The 27,193-nt window shown below is 32.8% G+C and overlaps 1 protein-coding gene across 1 annotated transcript in view; it reads left to right on the top strand.

Annotated features, from left to right (window-relative positions):
* Window positions 1-27,193, top strand: part of RTKN2 (rhotekin 2) — a 65,661-nt gene that overhangs the window by 15,653 nt on the left and 22,815 nt on the right. The window contains exons 3-7 of the mRNA XM_036265935.1: window positions 3,430-3,488; window positions 8,489-8,542; window positions 9,884-10,001; window positions 12,431-12,625; window positions 22,872-22,966. Coding sequence (XP_036121828.1) covers window positions 3,430-3,488; window positions 8,489-8,542; window positions 9,884-10,001; window positions 12,431-12,625; window positions 22,872-22,966 — 521 coding nt within the window. The remainder of the gene's footprint in view (window positions 1-3,429; window positions 3,489-8,488; window positions 8,543-9,883; window positions 10,002-12,430; window positions 12,626-22,871; window positions 22,967-27,193) is intronic.

Genomic DNA, 27,193 nt, shown 5'->3' with positions numbered 1-27,193 from the left:
CATTTCATTTTTGTTGAAAAGCATTTATGGGAAGGTTTGAAATAGAAAACTCATCTTCTCGATTTAAGATATTTTAAAGCTATTAATTTTGTACTACATAGGTTTAGAATGGTTTAAAATTCCATGTTAAACATTTCTGAGTATTACAGTTTTCATTGATTTGCATTGGAGGTGAGGGGTTTTATAACCTGCTTTCAAATAGTAGAATCCTATTTAGAATTATTTTAGTACTTCATTAAGAAAATATAAAATGCTTTCATCATTGTGTTATTTCTCATCATAGCTTGTTAATTTTGGCAAAGCAATGGTATTTTACATGCCCACATGGAACAATATAAAATATTACTCAATTTTAATACAATTTTTGAGTAACAAAGTGGATAATTGGCACCCTCTATTGGTCATTTTATTTACCTACAGACCGTAATACAATCAAGTTAAAAGTTTGTCTTTTATACTTTTATCTTTTAAATTAACATAACAAGTCTCAGCAAAATAATACTCTAAACTGGGTTTCTAAGAATAAGGTACAGTATTATTTAGCTGTGCTTTTGTTTGAATAATTTTGTGGTTATTTGCTTTTTCCTCAGGCTGGCTAATTATAGCATTTAGAATTGGCATTAACATTGCAGATTTTCCAAACAAGTATTTATTTAACTGTGGCAAACTATTAGCTACAGTAGCACGTTATTAAACAGATAATGTTTAATAATTTTATTGTCAATTTGGATTAATTAGAAAATATTACATTTTAGCACCCCAAATAACAGTTTGAGGAGTTATTTGAATTGAAAATAATTCAAGTTTCAGAAAACTGATGCTAAATTACTTCAGTTCCTTTCTAATTTTTTTTAACGACAGACTTAATTATTCTGTAAGATTATATAGTTAATTGGATTTATATTGTAGTTCGATAATATTTGTACATAATAAGTTTGTTGACTGGTCTTGGTAATGCCTATGCAAGTAATTTATAATTACAGGGAAGAAAGCTATACTTCGCCAGGTGGTTGAATAGTTGGGAAGGGAAGATTTTTTTTGGTAAATATTCAACAAGTTTGCTTTTGGTGGTTCTAATATTTCAGAATATTACTTGCCTGCCAAAGCCTCAAGTTTAATCCAATTTAATAATAGCCAATGGATCTCAACTTGAGCATAATCTATGACCTATTCCATAACACTCAAGTTACATATCGTATTAGAGCTTCCTTATATTTTTCATTGAAATAAGTATTTTAAGAATTTATATTATGTATTGCTCATATAGAAGGTGTTTTCAGAAATATTATTTACAAATGTCAACCAACTATATTTATATTGTATTTCTTGTTTCGATTTGAGGAAATTGAGATTTGTGTTTGATTTCTAGTGGGCCTGTCGGTATATTATTTTCACCAAAATATAGTAGACTATTCAATTGAATTTTTCACTCTATGATGAAGTAATAAACAAGTTAATGTTCTTCAACATGACAAACTAAACAAGTATAAAATGTAGAATTTGACTCTTTATTAAATGTGTGATTCAGTTAAATGTTATTATGAAATAGTCAGTGACTACTTCTATTTTTCACTGAGTTGTCTATTTTAACATAAATACTGGTGTGACCATAAAGTAATTAGATAGGATTCTGAGAATGCATGTCTTTAAGTCTACTACATTACCCTAGTTATGCGAGTCAGTAAACACCATGTAAATGTCCCATATAAGCTTATCAACTTAAGTACATTAGTAAATTATTTTAACTTATTTGAAATATATTTCACGTATAATAGTTATGTGCTTAATCAAGTAAGAGAGTAAAGAAAAAAAGTTGGCTGATATATTTTATTTTCAGATTTGGGCACGTGATAATGAATATATGCAATCTTTTTATCAAGGCTCCTGAATGAAATGCAATGAGACAGTGTCATACTCTTCTAAAAATTAGTTAGATACACTTCAAGCTCCCACCCAATCTTTCTTTTAAAGCCCTCTTAGAAAATCAAACCGGCTCTGGCTGGGTGCTCAGTAGGTTAAAGCGTCATCCTGGTACACCAAGGTTGGAGGTTCGATATCCAGTCAGGACACATACAAGAATCAACCACTGAATGCATAAATAAGTGGAACAACAAATCGATGTTTCTTTCCCTCCCTCTTTCCTTCCCTCCTCTCTCTTTCTCTTAAATCAATAAATAAAAAAACAAAAAACAAAAAAAAGAAAATCAAATATTATTCAAATGAAAAGTTTCTCTTATACATATTTGAAGTACCTAATTAAATTAGCCAGCAGTTTCTTTAAATTAGCTAATCAATTTAAATAAAGACCAAAAAAGTACAAAGAATACTGTTGGAAATATTGCCCTAGAAATGGAATGCTAATCTCTAAATGCAGGATATTAGGAAATGGGATATTGGAGAAATATTTAAGGATTGCCCTAGCCAGTATGGCTCAGCAGTTAGAGCGTTGGCCTGTGGTCCAGAGAGACCCTGGTTCGGTTCCCAATAAGGGCATGTACCTCAGTTGCAGTTTGTTCCCAGCCCTGGCTGGGTCGTGTGGGTGGCAGCCAGCCATTTGATGTGTCCCTTTCACGTCGATGTTTCTCTCTCTCTCTCTCTCCTTCCTGCTCTAGCTGATCAAAAAATGGAAAAATGTCCTTGGGTGAGGATAAAAAAAAAAAGGATAGGATTGATTTGATCTGGTAGGAGATAACTATTTTAAAAGATTTTGTTTTAAATGATAATAGTAAAGTCAGACCTGGAAGTGTTTTATATCCCAAGAATTTCCTTTGAGACTTTTTTCTATTGTCATGATAATATTTCCCTCTCCACATTTTATTCTCTCTACAGAGCCATCCCTTCCTTTCCACTTAGATAATATATTATGTATGTGCTCTATGTATATGATTTAGTATATGCCTAGTTTTTTGGAATTTCAAGGAAATGAAATATCTTACTGAATATAAATATAGAACAGAGTAATTTAAAAAATTGTTATATTTTATAAGGCCAAGGTACTCCTGAGCAGCAAGTTCATGATCGAAACATTCATTAACTTTGTCAGGCATCTATAATCCGGTAAGCTAGAAATATAATTTATGCAATGGTGATCCAAGTTATTATACTTCCTAGGACCTGGACAAATATTGTACATATTGTTTATAAATGTTTTGTTATAAATCACAAAAGGCTTTCATTGTAGAGTAAGCCAGCAGATAGTCAGGGAAGGTAAAGCTTATATGAAAAATCAAAGAGAATAGCTCTATAAAAGCCAGCTAGCTATTGACTAAACATCTTAAAATTTGAGTCGAGTAATTCATATTAACTGGAAGTCATAATTATTCATGGGTACATGTTTGCTTTTAATATTTAGACATTTGTGAAAGATTGTTCAAACAGTTGCTTATTAGAAAATATCTTTTTTTCATTAAGTTTTTTTTCTTTTGACAGTGATGTGAATTTTGAAAGTAAGGAACGAACAGCATGTAAAGGAAAGCTTGCCCTATCAGGTATGCTTTAGATAGATCATTTTTTATATTGCTGAATAAATTCTATAAAGTATCTTTCTAGAGTTAATGGGTTTTTTTAATTTCCTGTGTCCATTCTCTTCATTTTATTTTGCATGCCTCTATCAGAATATTTGTTCTAAAACTTTTCACCATTATGCTCTAGAATTTTACAAATTGCTTCATATATATTACATGTATTATGTAGTTTTCTTCTCAGTTCAGCTTTGTGGAATATGTAGGGTGGTTCTCTTTTTCTATAGACTCAAAAGTTAAATGACTTCCTGTAAGTGGTTGAGCTGAGCTGCAGATTCAAGTCTTTTGACTCTCCATTCCTTTTCTGCTCAGAATTTTCAGTGTTTTTAATGTTTATCTAGGCTAGGAGTTCCGTGAGGGTTGGAGCTAGGTTTGTTTTGTTCACTACTATATACCCAGACGCTAACACAGTTTTTGCACATAGTAATTGCTCAGTGAACATTGGGTGGATGGATAACTGTTCTTTATTGCCCATAAAATAAAGACCAAACTTTTCACCCTCAAGAGTTTTTTATTCTGATCCAACTATTTTTCTAGCCTTATTTTCTACTATTCTTATATATAAGCTATCTGCTTTAGCAAGACATTTCTCTCCCTGTACTGCCTGCACAGCCCATGCTTCTGACACACAGTTAGCTCTTGAAATTAACTATATTGTCTTCAAGATCTGTTTGCTTATCTATATAGTCTTCCCTATTTTTCTAGTTAGAAATGTTTCCCCTTTTCTGAATTCCTAATGCAGTTAGGAGACCGTTTACCACTAGATGGCACTTACGGTGTGTTGTCTCAGTTTCTCCAAAGTGTTAAGGAAGCTAGAGACAATGGCTTGGAGATGCCACAGACTGAAGTGAATACATGGCTGACTCGTATATACGCCACTAGTTAGATAATACACCTTGAACAAATACTAGAAACAATAGACCTCTATCAGTCCTTAAGTAATAACTGGGCTGTTTCATTGGCAAAAAGCCTTGTTTTCTTAGTTCCAGGGACCCTGCTGCTGTGTTTCAGGTTTTCTCACCCAAGGAATTTCTTTAGAAATGTTCTTATAGATAAATAAAAATTCTCATATAGGAAGGATAGACCTGAATTTTACATACAATGTAATTGTCCTAAATCAGAGGAATTGCCCTCAGCAAAAAAATTGTCAGAAAAATAATTGAACTGTATAAAAATCTGTTGCTTGTTTATAGTTATTTATGTTCATGTCTTTATCTTTCCAATTATAAGACTGGAATAAAACATGTTTTATACCTCCTGTATCATTTTGATGTCAAACATAGTGCTTTTACATAGTAGTTGTTCACTATATTTAAAAGATTTTAATGTGATAGACAAAATATTACAGATCTTTAAAAGGGATTTTTCTAAAACTATTTAAACATATTTTATTTCTTATTTCTAATGTAGTGCTACTCAGAACACAAATGAGTTATATTAAATTACAATTGAAGACTCAAATGACATGATAGAGTTAACATTTGTTGTCATTTAATAGTAGTTTATTGACTGCAGCAATTAATGAAATTAGCATTAACTGTATACTTAAAAGAGTGCTTAAGTAAAATCATATAAAGAGAAAAAAACTATTTTTCTTACCACAAACACTCAAGTATAGAAATTAAACTTACTTCTTTGTGTTCCTGTTTTCCAAAGATAATTTTAAATTAAGGAACCAAAAGTATCAAAAAATGGGATGCATATGTAATTACTTTTCTTCCTTGCTTAGACTTAATTGTATCTCAGCTGTATATTTGCAAAAAAAGAAAAACAAAATTAAAAACAAATTCACCTTTTCTTTTTTTATAATATTTCTGAGATTATGTTGATTGCCAGGAAATACCTGGGTTTTTCATTTCCAGCTTCACTACTCACTGGGCAGATCTTTGTAAAAGTAAAAATAATTGAGGTTTATTCTGATTATTACTGCTAAACATCAAATAATTGCATTGTGGTAACGTTGTCTGAGCTTACTCACTGCCTACTAATATAGTGACTAAAGCCAAATCAGTTCACAGAGTGCCTCAGTTTTTACATTTGAAAAGTATGATAAATAGACTTCTAGGGCCTGATAGCATCAAGTTAGCCATCCTATTATGACTCTTTCATTTTACCATTAAACTGTCAATGAAGACATGAAAAAAGACAAAGGTAAGAGCAGTGTAACTAAAACTGAGTCAACCATTTGCAAGAATCAGAAATGAATTTCTACTATTTGAACCTGAATTAGAAACAGTTGGTGGCTTATACATTTTTTTTGTCATCTGACAATATGTGACCTGAGAAATAGATAAGTGTCCACCTTCTCCTCTTGAGGATCTAACATAACCAGTCATGGGAAAGGGCAAGACTTACGCCACTAGCTGTGGTATATAGCAAAAGAAGTCAGGGTCCATGTTCCTCCCAAGATAGTATAAATAGTTAATACCACCCTAATAGAACAAGAACAGCTGTGAATAAGAACAGTTGTAAAATGAAATGAGTCAGCAATTGTGGTCAAAAAGAAGAAGGCTCTTTGACAGGGCATCAGCCAAGTCAAAATTATAAAACAATAAAGGCAGGCCCATTAAAATCAAGAACAAAAGAACAATGTCTATTGTATCAATATAATTTAACACAGTTTTAGAAATCCTAGCTAAAATGGTAAGAATGAAATGTGAAACTACTGAAAAGAAATAGACATATTCAATACTTTTTTGAAGATAATAGATTGCAGACCTGGAAAATCTAAGGAAATTTACTGAAATATTATTTGAATTAATAAGGAATTCAGTAAAAATGGCTGGATTCAAGATAAATATACAAAAAGTGGTATAGCATAAAAAGATCTTTACAATAAAACACAACAAAACATAAAACACATTGACTGCCCTCAAAAATCACCTTACTAAAAATGTGAGGGTAACTATATGGTGCTACTCTGTGTAAAGACAGAATATTATAACATTATCAGTTCCCAAATTAATTTGGACAAAAGAAAAACATTTTGGAGGGGGAATTTTGACAAAACATTCTAAAATTTACATGAAGAAATTAGCAAGTAAGAGGTTGCTGGAAGGATATATTTGTAACAGTCAAGTATATTATAAAGGTTCAACGATTATAGTAGTATGGCACTGATAGTAGGGTAGTCATTAATAAATGATTGAAGTAGATCCATAAAGTATATAGCCAAGAAATAAACACTTAGAGTGACATATATCATAAAGATGGCAACATTAAATCAGGAAAGAAAAGAATACTTATTAGATATAAATGGAGTTGCAACAATTATTTTTATAAGAGGAATAATTATTTTTATCTCACATACTCATATTCTTACATAGAGTAAATAACTTTTAAAAGTACATACCATAAATAATATGCTTAAAAAGAGAGAGAGAGAGAGAGAGATGGGCTATGGATACAAACAGATTCACTGAGCTGGCCAATAAAATGTATTAACAGCTTTCTTGTTAATCAAGAAAACACAAATCTAAGCAATTAAATCCTGTCACTTGACTATTGGTAAACATTTTAAAAATTATTATTTGATGAAATGTATGTAAAGTGTTTAGCTTGGCACATAGATAATACTTTTATGAAAACTGCTAGGGCAGCAATGGGAAGGGCACTCATACATACCTACCTGGTTGAGTAGGTTAGGGATGGAGCAGTAAATATAAAGCTTTTATAGAAAGGAAGTTAGAAACAGGCATTGAGAACCTATGCCCTGGCCAGTTTAGCTCAGCAATTAGAGCACTGGCCAGCGGACCAAATAGTCGCAGGTTTGAATCCTGGCCCTGGTTGGTCTTGTGCAGGAGGAGCACAAGCTAAATGTAGCCAACCAGCTTATTTCATAAAGATTTGTCATTATTTGAAAGTTACATAATTAATATGTATGAAAAATATGCATGTAAACTTCCTAAATGTAATAGGGAAGTGTTTCAAACAAGTTTTTCACAGAGACTTGAGATATTTATGTAGTTTTGTACTCTGAGTAACTAAAACTTCATTTTACCATTGAGATCTCTACTGTGTTATGTTCACACATCTTAATCTATTTGGTGGCACCTTGATCCTCTAACTTTAAAAATACATAAGGAGTATAGGAATGTCAGAAAAAAGGTTATTACTGTTAATCTTATAATTGAAAGTAAAGGGAAGTAGGGGTAAACTAGGAAGGAACATTTTTTTCTACATCACAGTTCTAGATTAACGTCTGGAATAAAGAGCATTAACACAATTACTTTAGAGTTTGAAGAATGTGTGAATGAGAGAAAGTATGTTTAGATCACTTTTAGAACATAAGACTTTTTCCTTGGACTGAAAGAAGTAATGCATTCATCTCTTGAGCTTTTTTTCTTAAAGGAAATGCTGCAGTTTTTAACATGAATATACAAAGATCTGCAACAAAGATCTGCAAATTACCTTGTAGGCAAGTTAAATGTTAATGGGAAGAGTTTGTCAAGAACTGGGTCTCCCCCAAAAAACCAATGATCTTAGACAAGTTATTTATTTCCTCATCTTTAAGGTTTGCATAGTAGATGAAAGTTCTGAAGTCTCTTCTGCCTCTACTATTCTATACATTTTGAAGTGCATCTAACTACTAGTGCTGCTACCACTTACCCCAGATAGAAATTCAATACTAGGTTCTCCGTAATTCATTTATTTCAGAAAACATAAATCTCAAAATGAAAATGTTATAGCATAAGCTTATTACAGACCTTACTTAATCAATGAATTTCTTGAGTTATAGTTTATGGTGTGTTTTTTTTTAGTAAATTATGTAAATATAACGTTTTATATGTCTAGTCTAAGCTATTTCTTAAATAAAATATTACCTGTGTTAGAATATTTAAATAATACATTTTAATGGCTTTAATGGTCAGAATCCATTATGGAATTCACAGCTTCATTCACTCTAAGAAATGAAGTTTACCAAAATTATTAAATTATTACCTGTCATTTCTTTTTCCCCTCTATAGATATTCGAATACCACTAATGTGGAAAGACTCTGATCACTTCAGCAATAAAGAACGTATGTATAATTTCATTTTGTAAGTAAACTATTTCTTTTAGTGTATAGAAAAATTTGTGTTATTGGGAGAAAAAGCTGCTTCCACACTGAAATAAATTGATGACATTTGACAGAATAAGCAACATTTTGCTGAACTGTGTGTTTTTGGACTTTTAGTATAAATATGCTGTAATTACTCGATACAAAGTAAAATAATGCATATCTAATATGCTTTTAGTTGTTGAGAGGAACCTGTGCAAGGCCAGTCTGTAACTGTAACGGGTGTAAGGGAAAGGAAGTGTGCAACCAAAGAAAGTGTTGAAGGAGTGAAGGTAAAGGCAGCATTTCTTCCATTTGACCAGGATTTGAGAGATCTTTTCTGCCTTGTTTTGTTTCTTCAGATTATTTAACAGGATGTAAGAGAGAAAGATTTTTAGCTTGATCTGATTTTTTCCCCCACTTCAGCATTTTATGGCTTTATATAGTCTTCACAAATTCATGTAATGCTGAGGTCATGGAAATTAACCTCAGATGATTTCTAGCTGTTAGAGGCAAAGCAGAAAAGATATGATAATCCTTTATCTTTCTTGTCTATTGTGATAGCTTTGTTACTCATATTTTAAAAACTGAATCACATTGAACATAATTAGTTTTATAGGAAGAATCCAAATTCAGGTTAGTATAATTATTATTCAATTAGGAAATATAATTTACTTTATGAAAAAATACATGTGGGAATTAAGTACATATTTCTGATTACTATAGAAAATAAGTTTTTCTCAATAATGAGGATTTAGCCCTTTAATCACCTAATACTTTTTTAAAACATCAGCAAATTAAAAGGCCCAACAGCTATTTTTGTGTGTGTGTATTCACATGTCTACTCTTTATTGTTTTTGTGGTTTCCTCCCTTGCTGTTAGTTTGGTGGAAAATGTTTTGCTGTTGTTAATGTGCCTGCTCTTAACTTCTTATAATAGAAAATGTTTTTTCTTAAATAGACTTGGAAACCAAAATGACAAAGGTAATAATATATATATATAATAATACAGTTGCTGTTAATTAAAGCTTAAAGGTTTTTTTAGGGATTAAATTTATGAGTTTGGTGATTATTTTAGGCTGCTAAGGGGCCTATATTTTTAACTTTATTTTTCATATTCCATAGTTTAATTGTTTTAGTTGGGTAAAGTATTAATTTATACTGTCAGAACAATACTATAAAAAAGTTAAGGATTACATTGTACAGAAATGAGAATCTATTAAATATTTAAGCTAATTTTTTCCCATTTTCAAGTAGATTTTAACATAATGTAGGCATGATCTGTCATGTGGATCATGACTTTAAATGTGTTTTCTTCCTCTAGGATCACAGCGCTATGCCATTTTTTGTTTATTCAAAATGGGAGCTGAAGTTTTTGATACTGACATGGTAATTGTCGATAAAACAATCACAGATATATGTTTTGAAAATGTGACCATATTGTAAGTACTTTTTTTTTATCTTTAGAGAATGAAAATTCTCTAAAATTCTGCCTTTTTTTAAGGGAGGGCATAATTATTGGGTCTTTGAGTTATTTTTGAAGCATTAGATCTTTAAGTGTTCAAATTTATTTTAAAAATTACTTCATTCAAAAGAAGCCCATATCTTTGTTTGAAAATTTCCAATTTAAAATAAAATGGAAATCATGTAATATTAGTAAATATTTGGACTCATTGGATATTATAAATTTTTATTAATTTTTACAAATGTTTGTAGTTTAATTATCAACTAAGCTATGAATACAAGGGAATTGCAAAACAGTATTTTATGTAAAGTGAATTTAGGCATAAAACAGGTTCTTATGTCTCATATAGGAGATTTAGTTATAGAAATACTAAAATAGTATCACAACTTTATAAGATGGTCCTGAAATATGTACCATAGGAAAAGCACTTTAGTAAAATTTGAGATGTTCTTTTTCTTATGGTGGACTTCTTTCATGTACTCCAAAACAATAAAAAATTGGGTGATCCTCGGGGCTCTTTTTATTGCTTCTGCTCTTTTACAGGCTCATTTTATTGTGGTCATAATGCAGCACCAGGAAGAACTCCTTAGGTAGCCATAGAAATCATTTTTAACCAACATAAGTCTTTTCTAGCCTCTTTCTAAGGGTCTATTGGCCTAAATCAGCGTGTGATTTGCATTTCTTTCAGGGTTTCAAAGACCTTATCTTAATATCTGAATATTAGTAGCTATTTAACTCTTAAAATAAAGTCAACATGGTTTTTGTCATTGTCAGCTGTGGAGCTTGCAGTTGAGATTTGAGAGTACAAGTTTTTGAACTCACATAACATTAAAAAAACTATTGCAAACCATGTTTTGTGGCTTCTGTCCAGTGTCCCATAAGTAATTGTATAGCACAGAAAAATGAAATTCATTGTTCTGAGTTATTAGCAGCAGGGCAGGCCTTTTTACAAGCTCTGTTGAATCAAAGTAATTTATTTTGGATCCCCCAAATATCACCAAATCCTTACATAACTGAGACTAAAAATAATTTTTCTTAGTTACCTAAATACATTTATTTCCATGATCAACTATTGCTAGTGCATTTTTTTTTTCTTTCTGTCAAGGTCATCCTGTTAATGGGCTCTTTCTTCACATCACTTTGCTATTGTTCATTTTACCACAAAGACAAAAATTATAATTTTTTTCAGGGAAAGAGCAATACAAGTTACTTTGGAAGACAACACATGATTTGTAATTTTTTAAAAATTCTGTAAATATTTTTAATTGTTCTAAAAATAACAGCAGTCAAATGTTCTAAATGTTGTTTAAAAATGTGCTTTTTGTTATGGTTGTTTTTAATGTGTTCAATATTTATGAATCTCTGGTTTTCCTCTAAATATTGACATTTGTTAGTCATTACCAGGAATACTGTATGTTTAAAGGTTGCCAAATAATAATCTTTAAAAATATCTGGAAATTATTCCTTGGATTTATGTAAACTTTGAATTGGCCATTTAAATCTTAAAAAGGCTGCATTTTTTAAATCTCTGAGGCTGACAGATCATCTACAGACAGGATGTACTGATGGACCTCTTTTTGCAGTGTTAAGTATATTTTATTGTTAGTAACACCACCACAGCCTTTTGTGGGAAAGGTAGTTCACTGTGTCTGACAGAGGGCAAAGCCGATCTTAGTGTTTGCTAAAACTGCAGAATTTCTGCATATTGGTTTAATAAATATTTATCGAGTACCTTTTATGCTAGGTTAACAATACAAAGATTAAGACAGCACTTGTCCTCAAGGAGTATATCCCTTTATATCATTTTTTGTTTGTTTGTTTTTCTCTATATAACCAAGTATTGAAATGTTATTTTAGAGTTATTAGGCACAAAGGTGGGATGAGTTTCAGAGGGAGGGAGCAGCATGTGGTGAATAGACTGTACATGACTCTGAAAAAGAAATGAAAACTAAAGGTTTTAGCAGAAGAAACCTTTATTTCTCCTTTTTTGTTTTCTTTTTGTTTTCAGATCCTTTTTCTTCTGGAGGAATAGTAATTTCAGGAAATTACATGTATAATATAGATACCTTAAAAATAGCTGTTTTAAAGGAATAATAAGGAGAAATAGCATTGGCAACAAAATGACCAGAACATTTTATTCTTTTTCTTTAAGTAATGTGCCTGGATGTACTGGTTAAATTGAGTTAAAATTGACCTACTTTAGAAGCTGGTAGCTCTGGAAGTTGCAGTGACTTTCTCAGGTCATTTAGATACTAAATAAACACTGGGAGATTCTGTCTCATTAACATATATTAACATAAGCCTATTTCAAATGCTGATTTTAAATGAATGAAAACATCAAAGGGTGTTAAGATTTTATTTTCTACTGAGTTGAATTTCTAACATTATTAATACCCTTGTTTTTAGTAATGAAGCAAGGCCAGACTTTCAGATAAAGGTGGAACTATATAGTTGCTGTACAGAAGAATCTTCTATAATCAACACACCAAAAAAATTAGCTAAGAAACTGAAGACATCTATAAGTAAAGCTACAGGGAAGAAAATAAGTTCAGTGCTTCAAGAAGATCATGAAACGTGTTTGTCCTTTGGTTCTGCTATTTCGTAAGTTTCTAGTACAATATTTATTGTGACATATATAATTATATATTTGTGACATTTTAAAGTATTGTATGTGGAGTATATTGTTTACATTTTAAATGGAAAAATGTCCTGAAGCAGAAACAAAAGTTGGCTGTCTGACATTTACCCAGCTGAGGTAGCCTTTACCTTACTTTGAAAGTAGGAATTTGGGTGACTGTGTACTTAGTGATTTGGAATTCCAGTATCTGTCAGAAAGATGAAATGTTTTTTTTTTCTTCTTTCTTTGTTAATATGTTTAATTGACTTTTAGAGAGTGAGGAAGGGAGAAGGAGGGAGAGAGAAACATCATCCTGTTTCCTGCACTCCTCTTCCTAGGGGATCGAGCCCACAACTTGGGCCTGTGCCTTGACTGGGAATCAAACTGGCAACCTTTTGGTGCCCCAACCAACTGAGCCAGCTGGTCAGAGCTGAAACATTTTTCTTAAAAAAGGACTATCTATATGTCAAAGTATTTGTTACATGGCAGTCTGCTAATTGGATTTCTATGTTATGCTTTATTCTTGTAGATTTTTAAAAATGTTTTATCTTTAATACAAAACCACATTACCATGATCACACTTAACAAAATAAAAAGTATGTCCTTAATATCATCTAATACCTAGTCTGTATTCAAATTGCTCCAATTATGTTCAAAGTCCTTTTATGGTTTGTTTGTGCAAATCAAGATCCAAACAAGGTTTACAGTGTTGCATTACAATGAGTCTTTTAAATTTCTTTTAATCTGCCCTGGCTAGTTTGGCTCAGCAATTGGAACATCGGCCTGTGGACCAGAGAGTCCCGGGTTCGGTTTCTGCTAGGCCCTAGTGGCTAGAGGCACGTACCAAAAATAATGAATGAATGAATGAATGAATGAATGAATGAATGGATTTTCTTTTAATCCTTAACAATTTCCTGTCTACTTTTTTTTCTTCACCCATACAACCCAACCAGGGCCGGGGACAAACTGCAACTGAGGTATGTGCCCTTAGCGGGAACTGAACCTGGGTCTCTCTGGACTGCAGGCCAACTCTCTAACCACTGAGCCAAACCGGCCAGGGCTTCTTAATATTATTTATTGAAGAAACCAGACCTTATAGAATTTCCCATATTTTGAATTTAGTTAATTGCATATTTGTGGGGTTTTTTAAACTTCTTTTTTATATCTTCTGCATTTCCTATAACTAGTAGGTAGTAGATCTAGAGAACTGATTTAAGTTCTTATTTTCTTTTAGGGCAATAATGCTTCATATTGATTATATCTACTTCCTACTATCTCCCATTAGGAAGCGTTGTCCCACTTTTAGTCATGTTAAAATTGATCAGTGGGTTCAGATGTTGCCAACCTGATTTATCTATTATAAAGTTTCCAATCAATCTTTTAACTAATGGTTTTAGCAGCCATTACTGATCATTCATTATTTCTTTAAGGATTATAACTTGGTGACTTTCTAAATTTGTCTGCTTTTTTTTTAAACCTGGAATTCTTTCAAAGAACTTTTCTTCATGAACTCTCTGGATATAAATGCAAAAAACGGATGAAGGAAAGGCAGGAAAAAAATACTTCCTTCTTTTATTTACCCAATTTAAGAATAATAAGTTGATATCCTAGCAACCATGGAGGTGATCAATGTTATCTTTTATTTGAACTCTTGAATTTTTATATATTTGTGTCTCAATCTATTATAGGCACTATTCTCTTTGAAGCCAAATTGTCCCATATTTGATCTATGGGAATCTTTTAAGCTGACTCCTGTGTCGGTTTGACACAACCTAATCTCTGATAGCTTCTTTGCTTTATGACACAAGATGTTTCACATTCATCTTGTATTTTTCTACCCAGACTTGGAATTATCATTTCTTCAAGGAGCCCTGGTTTCCTTCAGATACTTTCTTTAAACATTATGTTTATTGCTTCACAAATCATTTTATGTTTATGTTTCTTGGGAAAACTGTTGATCAGGCTACATTCCTAGAATTTTTTTACATGTCTTAGTAGAGTTGGCTCTTCAGTGTGCCAATAATGTTACTATAATTACAAAAACAATATTTTAGGTATAGATCCTAGAAATATCAATCATCAGAATATAATTACATAAATTTTTATGTCAGAAATATTTCATGTGGAAAATGCCTTGGGACTTTATCTAGCATTGTGGCTTTCAGTCTATTTTGATTGAGACCCATGGTAAGAAATACATTTTAAATTATGACTGAGTATACAGCTATATAAGCAGATTTCATGAAGCAGTACTTAGCCCTTGCTATTTATAATTGTCAGACTTCTTAATTCTAGTTACTTTCGGTTTTTAAAAAATGCTGTTTATGAATTATTAAATTGATTTTTATGATCCATGAATAGATCCCATCTGCAAAAAAAACAAAAAAACAAAAAACAGTTATGGAAGATATAAGTCTTTCCTATTATAAATGTCATTAAAAAGGAGGAAAGAGGTCCTTAAATTATCTTCCTTTAGAATTAAGGCCATTTTTAAAGTTTTCTGGGTTAAGATTATGTCAAGTATTTGCTAAAAGTTGCTTTAATTCAAACATCTGTAATCCTTCTGTAAAATGGGAATAATGATAATAATGTAATTAATTGTATCTAACTCCATAGGATCATTATGAGATTCCAAAAGATAATTCATGAATTTGGTGTATACTAAGCATTTAATAAATGTTGTTCTTACCATTATTGTTACTATTTTTACTGACCCAAGACCAGTGCTTTTTCTGAAAAAAGGTTTTTTCAAATTCATACTGAAGCATTACAGTTTAGAAGCCTGACACAGGATTATAAAATGTAGATGGATATTTTAAAATTTTAAATCATTGTTCATAATTTCAAAGAAGATAATCGAAGTGATGTGAAAACTTGTATTTAAGCTACATTCCTTTTCAAGGCCTAGAATAATTTTTGAGAATAAAATTATTTGGTATTAAGTTCTTTTTAGTAGGGATTGACATACTTGTTTTGAGGTGTTTCTTCTATTTAGATTTGTCATCTACTTGGTCTATACCTGAATCCAAACAATAATTTTCTTTATGAAACAATTCCCATGAAACTTGCATGCCATTCATTTATTTATACCATTAAAGTTTGTCAAAAGATAGAATAAAACATTTTACAACATTTCACCAAATCATATTCTCCTAATACCAGTATCCTATTGCATGCTGGTGTGAATCCAGAGTATACTCAATAGCCCAGGACTACTCTTACTGGATATTTCCTCAACTGACCACTTTAGCACCCTAAGAGTCTGAGAATAGCATTAATAATTAGAATGCATAGGGGGTCAATTTTATTTATTTAACAGATCACTGCAAAGATTCCTAATATAGCTTTTAATTTTTAGCCAAAATGGGCACAAAAGATCAATTTGGGCAGTATATATCTTCTCTAATAATATGGCATGTTACCAAATATAGTTGTTCTTCCCAACAAAAGAGTGCATTTGTTTAAGACTACCATTTAAAGTAGTGATTTATTTTTTCATAACATTTTTGGATCCCCCCCCCCCCCAAACACACACACACACACACTCAATCTTATAACAGTTGTCCTATTTGACTTAAAAATGTAGCTGATTAAACTTTTGGGAACTCAGTATTAGGGTTGGCTAAAAGGAATGAGTATAATGTTTTAGTAAGAAAATGTTATCCTGACAAGAATGTTTTAAAAGTGAGATCATTGTTGGTTTTGGAAGCATTGCCATTGTAATTAGTCATGGTTTAAAAATGAAGTAACTTGAAATATCATCAGAGAGTATTGTTTGATCTAAAAGAAGACAGTGAACGTTTTTGGTAATTTTTAGCTTACTCCCTCATTTCATTTATTCATTTTATTTGTGGAATTTTGCTTACTGAAATTCCTTTAGCTAGATTTTCCCAGTGCCTCGATTAGCTGAATTTAACTACTTTATGCTCTTTAAGAAGTATTTAGTACATTATTTTTCATTGTGCAAATAAATATACATCATTTTAAACAATCATCCTGTGAAAACTGGTACAATTGAGAATGATTATTTCCTTGACAAGAAGGAATATTAACTTAAATAAAAGTCACTATACTACATTTTGAATTAGATTGAAGTTACAAAACAAGTATACTAATACTTGTCCAGGATAAATGGGTTATTTATATTTTGAGAAATAAGGGTGTTAATGATTTGGTAGTGTGAAAGATGATATTGTGTTCAAATGTAACTAAGGAATTACTCAGCTATTGAACATAATTTTTTCATATATTTAAAGATCTTAGAGCCCAGTCGGTGTGGCTCAGTGGTTGAGCGTCAACCCATGCGCTAGGAGGTTGCTGGTTCGATTCCCAGTCAGGGCACATGCCCAGGTTGTGGTCCAAATCCCCAGTGGGGGGCATGCAGGAGGTGGCCAATCGATGTTGTCTCTCATCGATGTTTCTATCTCTCTCTTCCTCTCCCTTTCTCTCTTTCTCAAATGAATGAATGAATGAATAAATAAATAAATAAAGATCTTAGAAATGATTGTTCAGTAGTCATATCTTGTGGTACATTGGATTCAAAGGTTAGTAAATCATGCTCCCTGCGTTCAAAATTCTTGCAGTGAGAAATGGTCAGTGTTTCCTGTTTTAACAAAAAAAAAGTACCTTAATTTTAAACAATTTCTAAGTATAGTATAGTAGGCTTCTCTTTTTATATACCACTTGCTAGCTACAGGCAAGTTAATTACATTCTTGAACTTGAATTTCTTTATCTGAAAATATCTGCCCTGCCTACCTCAAGTAGTTATTGTAAACCTTTAAAAAGTTAAATTGTACATAGGTAGATGGTATATCATCATGCTTTGCATGTCTCTGATTTTTAGGGGAAATTTTCATTCTGCTACCACTTTACCACATTTCTTATTTCATTAAAAAAGTAATATAAAATTGAGAAATAGAACCTAGAAAAGACTTATTCATAGTTAAACCACTCTAAATCAAATACTTTTTATAATTTTGAACTGATCTTTTTCTTCCAGGTTTTTAAATACCTAGTTTTAAGGGAGCTTTAGATACTCATGATTATACTATACATTCAACCTTTTTTTAGAGTTATCGCAGTCTTCACAAAGTCATTTTAATGACCACATTATCTATCAATTGGCTCTATCATAGTTTATTTAACCATTCTTAGAGGAGGTTATTGATAACTTTCTTCATATTGTTATTTTCACATTATTCATTGGAAATAAATGTAGATGTCTTACATGTTTACCTTAAAGCAGTTGAGGAAAAGATGTCTTAGTCACAGCTATTTCTTAAGGCCTAGGAAGAACATATCAACACTTATTTTAATCATCACACAATTTTAGCGTGTTCTGCCACAGAGGTTGCTTCCTGAACACGCCATGTCTCCAGTGCACTCAGTGCAGATGCGCAGCCCGTCACAGAGATGCTTCCTGTGCGCACTATTCGTAGTGTTTCATATTCCACTATGCATTGGAATGATGCTGTTCCCGAAGTGAAGAATACTCAAGAAATGTGTTTAGTGGTCAGTGAGAATAAATTACAGTGTTACTCCTAAAAATAAAATCAGAAAGTTTCTTCTCTTTTTCTCTTTCTCCCTGCCTCCCACCATTTCAACTATTTTTTTTGGTGGACTTAAAATACATATAGACTATCCATCTAATATCTTGACCTCTCAGCTTCATGACCCTCTTGCCTCCAGTGATCTTGTCCTCTTGCTCTTTTCGACCATCCACTCCAGGATTGTACCCTCGGTCTTGACATTACTAGTAACTGCACACCCTCTAAAATCTTGATAGGAGGTATTCCACTCTGTCTGCCGCTTCCCATGTTCCCAGCTTGCTCTCTTCAGGCCTCTGACTCCACCTGAGCTTAGACTTCATAACTTACCATTTTATTCTTCCCTAGCATTTTCCTCCTTTTGTCCTAATTGCCACTAAAAAACTCGAACCTTGGTTAAATTTTACTTTTACCTCCTCTGCCCCTGTACTCATGAGGAATAGATGAGGAAGCTGGAGAAAGAGTTGTACTGACTGGTCACACTTTAGACATGTGATCACTAAGTTCAAGTGAGTTTCCAGTGTAGCCTTCCACTCTACCTGTCTAGGACAAACATTTTGCATCATGTTACTCTCTCTTCTGAAACCCCCAACACCTATTCTCTGCACTCCTTATTCAAAGCTTATGACTGTTTCTTGTATCACTGACACTTGCAGCAATCAGAAGAGAAACGTGTATATCCTCCATCTACAGAATCTGCCAGCATTTGGGTCTTCTTTGCTACTTTTCTTTGTGAATTGCCTTTGCCTCATCTAAGGCCACCTACTTGTACACTAGATCCCATTTTCTCAACTCCTCAAAAGTAGGCTCCCGCACACATAAGGCCCTCCCCCACATCAATTGTTTTCTGCACAATTTCTCCAAATATAAACATTGTAGTTAATAACTATTCCATTTTTCAAGTTGCTCAGACCAAAAGCCTTGGAGTTGTCCTTGACTATGTTCTTTTACATTCATTTGATGTGTACATTGGATTGACCTTAAGAATATATCAAGAATCTTACCACTTCTCACCATTCCAACAGCTACCACCCTTTTCCCGGCCTGCATCAGCTCTTGGTCAATTGCAATAGCTTTCTAGTTGGCATCTTCATTTTCACTCTCTTGGCCTCTGGTCTGTTCTCCATATGCCAGCCAGAGGGATCAAATATACAAGTCAGATCATTGCACATAGCTTAAAACCTACCATTTCCTTCCCATTTCACTCAGAATAAAATCCATTGTTCTCATCCTGCCCTACACAGCACTGTGATGTGCAGTATCTGCCTCCCACTTTTGGACATCTCCCTCTCCCTCTGCCCCCCCTTCTCTCTCCTTCTCCCCTTCCCTCACTCTCCCCTCTCCCTCCCACTCCCTCCCTGGCCTCACTCCCTCCCCTTCCCTCACTTTTACTATACTGCAGCCACAGGAACCTCTTGTCACTCAACCTAGCATCACTCGCTTGCAGCAGTTATCCACTTATTGTCAATAACCTCTTTCTAAAATTACCATTCTGCACTAAAATGCTAACGGAGTCTATTTCCCATTATTTTAAGTGGGAAAAATGATAATGTAGTTCCATAAAACCTATATATCAATGACAAATTATCATGTTGAAGTAATGCTTAAAATATTACACCCTCATCGCCAAACAGCTAATATGATTGTTAATAGGCAATCTGTGTGTAGTAATGTTTGCTTTTATTGTAATTGCTATTCTCCATTGCTTTGATTCTTTCTCTACAGTTTTAATACTTCCTCAACTCTTTTGAGGAGGGGTTACTCATTGTCTACACTAGGGAAAATAAGAGCTAATTAAAAAAGGCACTGTAGATACTTGTTCAGGATAGTGAATAACAGCAGAGAATGGCCATACTGAATGTGAGACTAGTTCTCCTTAGCTCTAGCTACAGTGGAGATTTGTTGACATTTAGTGAACTCTTCCAAAATTGTACATTTGAGTCTGACATAATACCAGTTGTACTCAGACTGTAACTTGAAACTTGACTCATGCATTGTTTTGTTTTAAAAAAAAAAAAGGTTTTGGAGACAGAAATAAAGTTTTCTATATAAACACTGATGAAAAACATTAGGTATTGAGAGATATCTCTGGTCTGTGATGGTTGTATATTAAAACCCAGATAAATTAAATCATCATGCTGGAGGCCTTATACAGCGATGTATGTCAGCTATTTTATAATATAATTGGAAAAAAACAAAAAACGAGGTGTTCTCAAAGTGAGTAACGTTCTGTGGGGATGGCAGTATTTACTAATGAAGTGCATGCATCGCATACTTACTACATGTATACATACTTTTTCTTTGTAATGGAGAGTTTATTAACGATGTAGTAAGAGACAAAGAAGGTTTATGGAACTATAACCTGTCACAATTTATAAAGATTCCCATCAGACTTCTTTTTTTTTCTCTAAAGTTCTTGTATATTTCTGTCTGTCCATTCGCCTATCTTTTCTTTTAAATGTTTCTTAATGTTTTCAATGTTAAGATTTGTACTATTTTGGAAAATTAAAAAAACATGAAAAGTCTCAAAATAAAATTAAGATTATTAGCATAGAAAATATAATTATTGAACAAAAATTCACTTTTTATCACTAGTGTCAGGATCCGAAATTTATCAACAAAAATTTTAGATGCTTTGGCAATAATGCTATTTTAACAAAACTAGCATAATGAAAAAATGGGGTTAGTAATTAAATTTCCTATTTCACGATACTATACATAAAAATTCCAAATCTTTGCCCTGGCCAGTGTGGCTCAGCAATTAGAGCATCAGCCTGTGGACCAGAGAGTCCCAGGTTCAGTTCCCGCTAAGGGCACGTACCTCGTTTGTCCCCAGACCCTATTGGGGTTGTGTGGGTGGCAACCAGTCGATGTGTCTCTCTCACATCAATGTTTCTCTCTCTCTCTCTTCCTCCCCCTCTCTCTTCTGCTCTATCTGAAGATAAATGCAAAAATGTCCCTGGGTGAGGATAAAAAAAAATTCTAAATCTTTAAAGTTGGTAAACCAGAAGAAAGATTTATTTCTGCCTCCAGGAAATAAATATGAATCAGATTTCCTCTCTGCCCTTCTTATGAACCTTCATGAACCTTCTCCAGTGACTTCCCATTACACTGGGAATTAAATCCACCCTTCTCCCAAGTCTTAGGTGATCTAACCCTGCCCGATTTGCCAGCCCTGTGTTGTACCATGTTTCCCACTTGCTCACTGTGCCTCAGCCACACTCATGTTCTTTCAGTCTCTCTGCACACGCTCTTCTCTCTGCCTAGAATGTTTTCCTGCATTACTTGCTTGTCTCCATCTTTTTATTTGTAAATGTTAGCTCTTTGGATAGTCCTTTCCTGATTCTCCTACCTAGCATAGGTCCTCAGTATTAGTAGTCTCATACCTTTTGTTTTCTTTCATAAAAAGAGTTGCATTCTAGCTTTCAAATGTCTATATTTGATTTATTCCTCTACTTTTTCCATCTCCCCTGCATCAAAATATGATACTGAGTCTTGTTTACCATTAATACCCATCACCTTGAACAACACTTGACACATATTAGGTGTTCAGTTAATATTTTTAAATTAATGGAGATCCTTCAAAAGAAACATTAAACATTAAAAGTTAAACCGAATAATTTTCAGATTTTCTTAAGCTAAAATAGCATAAAGAGGTAAAGAAATTGATTAATCATTTATATTAACTTTAAATTGTCATTCATAACATCTAAATGGTTTTGGGTGGGTTTTTTTGGTAAAATATATATAACATAAAATTTGCCATTTTAATTTTTTTTTTTTAAGTATATAGTTCAGTGGCATTAAGTACACAGTGTTGTGCAACCATTACCACCACTCACCTCCAGAACTGTATCTTCCTAAACTGAAACTCGACAATTAAACAATAACACCCTGTTTTCCCCTTCACTCAGCCCCTGGAAATCTCCATTCTACCTTCTGTCCCTATGAATTTGACTTTTCTAGGTACCTCATATAAGTGGAATCATACAATATTTGTCCTTTGTAACCGTCTTAATTCACTTGACATAATGTCTTTGCAGTTAGTCCATGTGGTAGCATGTGTCAGAATTTTTTTCCTTTTTAAGGCTGATTAATTTTCCATTGTGTGTATAAACTTTTTGTTTAACTTTTCACCCTTGAATGTACACTTGGGCTTCTTCCACTATTTGGCTATTATGCATAATGCTGCTATTATCATGGGTTTGCATATACCTGAGTCCTTACTATCAGTTCTTTTGGGTATATACCCAGAAGGAGAATTACGCATTTATATGGTAATTCTGTCTAATATTTTGAGAGACCATTATACTGTTTTCAGTAGTGGTTACACCATTTTATATTACCATCAGCAATGTACAAAGGTTCCAGTTTGTCCACATCCTGGCCAAAATTTGTTACTTTTTATTTCTTTGTTGTTTTTGTTTTAGTAATATCCATCCTGATGGCTTTGAAATGGTATCTCATTGTGATTTTGATTTGCATTTTCCTAATCACTAATGATCTCAAACATCTTTTCTTGTTTTTATTGGCCATTTGTGTATCTCTTTTTAGAGAAATATCCATTCTAGTCCTTTGCCCATTTTTAAATCAGGTTTATTTTTTTGTTATTGAACACCTAAATGTTTATGCAATAGAAAATATACTAGAGTACTTAAAACATGTCTCCTTCCTTACTATTAGTGGTGCAAAGTATAATTTGCTAGCTCATACTACACTGACCTTGGAAAATGCTGAGGACAATTTCAAGACCCATAATCTGTCTATTAATGGAAATGGTAAGTACAGTCTGTATTTTACTTATTACATATGTTATGTTGATATATATGTGGTGACAATAATAACTTGTAATTTTAATATGTTCCCCTGAAGTGGATACTGTCTTAAATAATGTAGGCATGAGTGATTCTGTGGGATTTTCAAATATGTCCATCCCATTTCCCCCCAAATGAACAGTTTATTTGCCTTTCTCCATGCTATTTGCCAGAGATTTGTTTGTGAGGCTAGCTTAGTGAGAACAGAAAGATTTTATAAATTCTGAATCCTTGTCTTTGACTTGAAATTGATGACTTTACCACCTTCTAGTTGGCAATAAAAGACCTGTCTTATTTTTAAATTTGAAATCGAGGAAGCCAACCCTTCTGTTGGTAGCATAGAATATAAGTAAAGGTAGGGCCAAATTAATCTTAACCCTTTCTGTCTGGATGATATTGGTAATTATAGTTTATGTAAAATAAATACACAGCAATATATGGAAATAATTATTGTAGTTTACATATTCTATATTATTGTGAGAGGTGTAATAAAATGTTATGATTGTGGATTTTTCTAGTTCTCTTAGTTATGTCTGGTTTTGCTCTATATATTTGAGCTTTTGCTATTTGATTCATAATTTTTTAATTTTTTTTTTTTTTTAAGAAAGAGAGAAAATCATCAATGTGAGAGAGAAACATCAATTGGCTGCCTCCTGCACACCCCCAACTGGGGATGGAGCCCGCGGCCTGGGCATTTGCCTTGACAGGGAATTGAACCGGAACCCCTCAGTCCATGGTACGATCCTCAATTCACTGAGCAACACCAGCTGGGCACTCTGGGAAAAAATTTTAAACTATAGTTAATTCAGCATTTTCAGTAGGAATATTGGTCTGAACAGTCTAGCCTTTCATCACCCAAAACCTGAAGTCTGCAATAGTATTAGAATTATCAATTTAATCAGAAAATTTGACAAATGAAGTTTGTTGTCATCCCATTTGTGTCAGTTCTCCAGAATTATCAGTATCACTACTATATGTTGAGTGCCTATTATGTGCCAGACACTTCTATGATATATTATTCATCCTTCAAAAAGAAAGGAATTCTACAGCATGTGACAACATGAATGAACCTTGAGGACGTTATGCTAACTGAAATATCCAGTCACAGAAGAACAGATACTGTTTGATTCCACTTAAGTGTGGTATCTAAAATAGTCAAACTCATAGAAGCAGAGGGTAGTAGCATGACAGTTACTAGGGGCTGGGGGAGGTGAATGGGGAGTTGCTATTCTAAAGGTATAAAGTTTCAGTTATACAAAATGAGTAAGTTCTAGCCCTTGCTGGTTTGGCTTAGCAGTTAGAGCATCGGCCTGCGGTCAGGAGAGACCCGGGTTCGGTTCCTGCTAAGGGCATGTACCTCAGTTGCAGTTTTTCCCTGGCCTTGGTTGGGTCGTGCGGGTGGCAGCCACTCAATGTGTCCCTTTCATGTCGATGTTTCTCTCTCTCCCCCTCTCTATCTGAACAAAAAAAAAGGAAAAATGTCCTCTGGTGAGGATTAAAAAAATAAATAAATAAAAATAAAACAAAATGAGTAAGTTCTAGAGATCTGCGCAACATAGTGCTTACTGTTAACAATATTGTATTTGTACATTAAATATCTAAGGGTAGATCTCTGTTACGTGTTCTTACCACAATACACTAGAAATAAATAATTAAGCAAACAAGCGCTTTTAAAGCAATTTTTATCCTTAGTCACTGTGAAATGTTGTTATAAGGAAACATTACAATAAAGTGGTTAATAGTGTGGCTGGCAGCCTTGGAGTCATATTCTAGTTCTACCACTGGCTAGCTCTGTGACCTTTGCAAGTTCCTCATTTTGTTATCATTTATAGTTTACAAATGAGTCAAGTACAGTTTAGAGACCATAATATACTCGATGATACAGCTAGCAAGTGGTTCAGCTAGACTTTAAATAATCTAGGGCGAGTGGTGCTCTCTCTGCTGTGCTTTCTGGTCAGGCATGATTCCTGTTAAAGCAACCGAAGACTCAAAATACTGTCGATGTGTGAATAATGGACTTGATGTTGAAAGGCCCCATTCTTTCAACCAAATCATCTGAAAAGTTGTGGAAAGGAATAAATTTCACAGAGGAAGCATCACTTTAGCAGTAATTTCCCAGTTGTCTTTAGTGTTCTATAAGATGTTACTAGATTCTCCTGTAATAAAATGCTCATGGCCAAATAAGCTTGGGAACTGTGTGGTTATAACTCTTAGAGAAACACAGTACAAATTAACATATTAAAGACTGTGAGAAGACCTGAACTTAAAACTGTAGCACCCCAAACTGTTGACTTTGGAACTTGTGGATTCCACTGGAAAATAATTTAAGAAATAATAACCTATATGCCCAGTGCTTTATGTAATAGATATAGTTCTAGAACTGTGTTTAAATTAAAAACTTATAATTAAATCTTATAATTAAAATGAAAACCTTTATACAGAAAAAAATCTATCTTTTAACTTTTTTATTAATATAAGCATGTTAATGTAGTGGGGTTTTTATAAATAATGTTATGTTAACATCTACCAAAACTATAAAATCAAAAGGAAATACAAGATTTTTCAAATTTATAACTCAAATTTATTCTTGCTAGTTGAAGGGAAAAGCCAAAATGATTATCTAGAGGTTTATATTTGTCATCAAGAAATTTTTATACTTTTTATAAAACAGTGAAACCACATTGTGAAAATTGACTTACATAGAACTGAGATGTTATCTGGATTCTTTCTCTTGCCTCTGTATTGTTTTTCTTGTTGCTGTCGTTTTTAAACTCCATTTTGTTCCCCATTTGAAACTACAGATGAATTAGATAAAATCTTTTAGTAATGAAAAGTCAAACTGCTTTCACTTCCTGTTTAATTTTATTGTGTCCTAATACCTCCCTTGGCTAGAAAAGAAAAATTAAGTATTTTTATTAAACGTGCTGCATAAGGACTGAGAGACAGCATTGAGAAATGGAAAGGGTATGCTTTGGAGAGTGAGACTACCCTGGATATGAGGTTATGAGAAGCATCTCTTATGTGCCATGATAGATGTCATATACACATTATCTTATTTGATTTTCACAACCCTCCTACTTAAGATAGGTAGTATTTTTTTTAATGAGAAATTGGTACTTAGATAGATAAAATGACTAGTCGAGATGGCGTATTTCTTGTCTGAAGAAGAAAGAAACTGCATTAATACCTCTGCCTATTTTCTGCCTATTTTAGGAAAGAAGATTCTTATTCATTTATTTTTTTATGTCTGTATTTTGGGATCATTTCTTGTATTTATGCATTTATTTCTCCCAGGTCAAACCCCCTTTTTTTGAAAGATAGCATCTTTAACGACGTATTAATAAACTACATTTTATGCCACAGTGCTCTTCAGCTGTAAAGAAACCCGGAGTAGAGGTTAACAGCTGATTGCAGGCTATGTGGCAAGGAATTCTACATCCAGTATCCCCTTTTAGGGACTGCAATCATGGTGTGCCATGAAATCTGAACTTATTTTACCAGAGAAACACATTGTTACATGTGGTATTTAAGGTCTAGTACATTACTGATTGAACAAACTTAATGAACTGGCCTGAAAAACTAATCATAATTTATGATTCTATTTTTTTTTTTTTTTTTTTTAGGAAGTGCGTCCTAACTTAAAACAACTAGCTTACAGATATTTAGAACTTTAGTTATTAACAAATCTTCGATTACTATATGAAGAAATTTGTTTTCAAACTTTAAATTCATAAATCACAAAGTTGATTTCAGATGTGTTACCCAGACATACTTCTACAGAATTTTAATTTTATTTTCTGCCTATTTTAGGAAAGAAGATTCTCATTCATTTATTTTTTTATGTCTGCATTTTGGAATCATTTCTTGTATTTATGCATTTATTTCTCCTAGGTCAAACCCCTTTTTCCTGAAAGATAGCATCTTTAATGAGGTATTAATAAAAAAGATTTGAATAGTTCCAGACAGTTTGTTGTGTTCTATTTTATAATAGAATGTTGAGCATGTAAGTTCATAAACACTTTTTTGTTTTATTTTGTACTCATCATTATAGGATTGTCTATTTCATTTAACAGATGTACAAAACTTTGGCTACATTGCATCTATATATTAAATAATTGTATTTTTACCAAAAATGTTTTATTTTCCGGAGTTATAAGACATTTTGGGCAATAATAATATAAGTCAGTGGCT

This window comes from Molossus molossus, unplaced genomic scaffold (genome assembly GCF_014108415.1).
Source record: "Molossus molossus isolate mMolMol1 unplaced genomic scaffold, mMolMol1.p scaffold_m16_p_17, whole genome shotgun sequence".
NCBI classification, from domain to species: Eukaryota; Metazoa; Chordata; class Mammalia; order Chiroptera; family Molossidae; genus Molossus; species Molossus molossus.
Note: the sequence above shows the minus strand (reverse complement) of the source record. Positions and strands in the feature narration are given on the sequence as shown.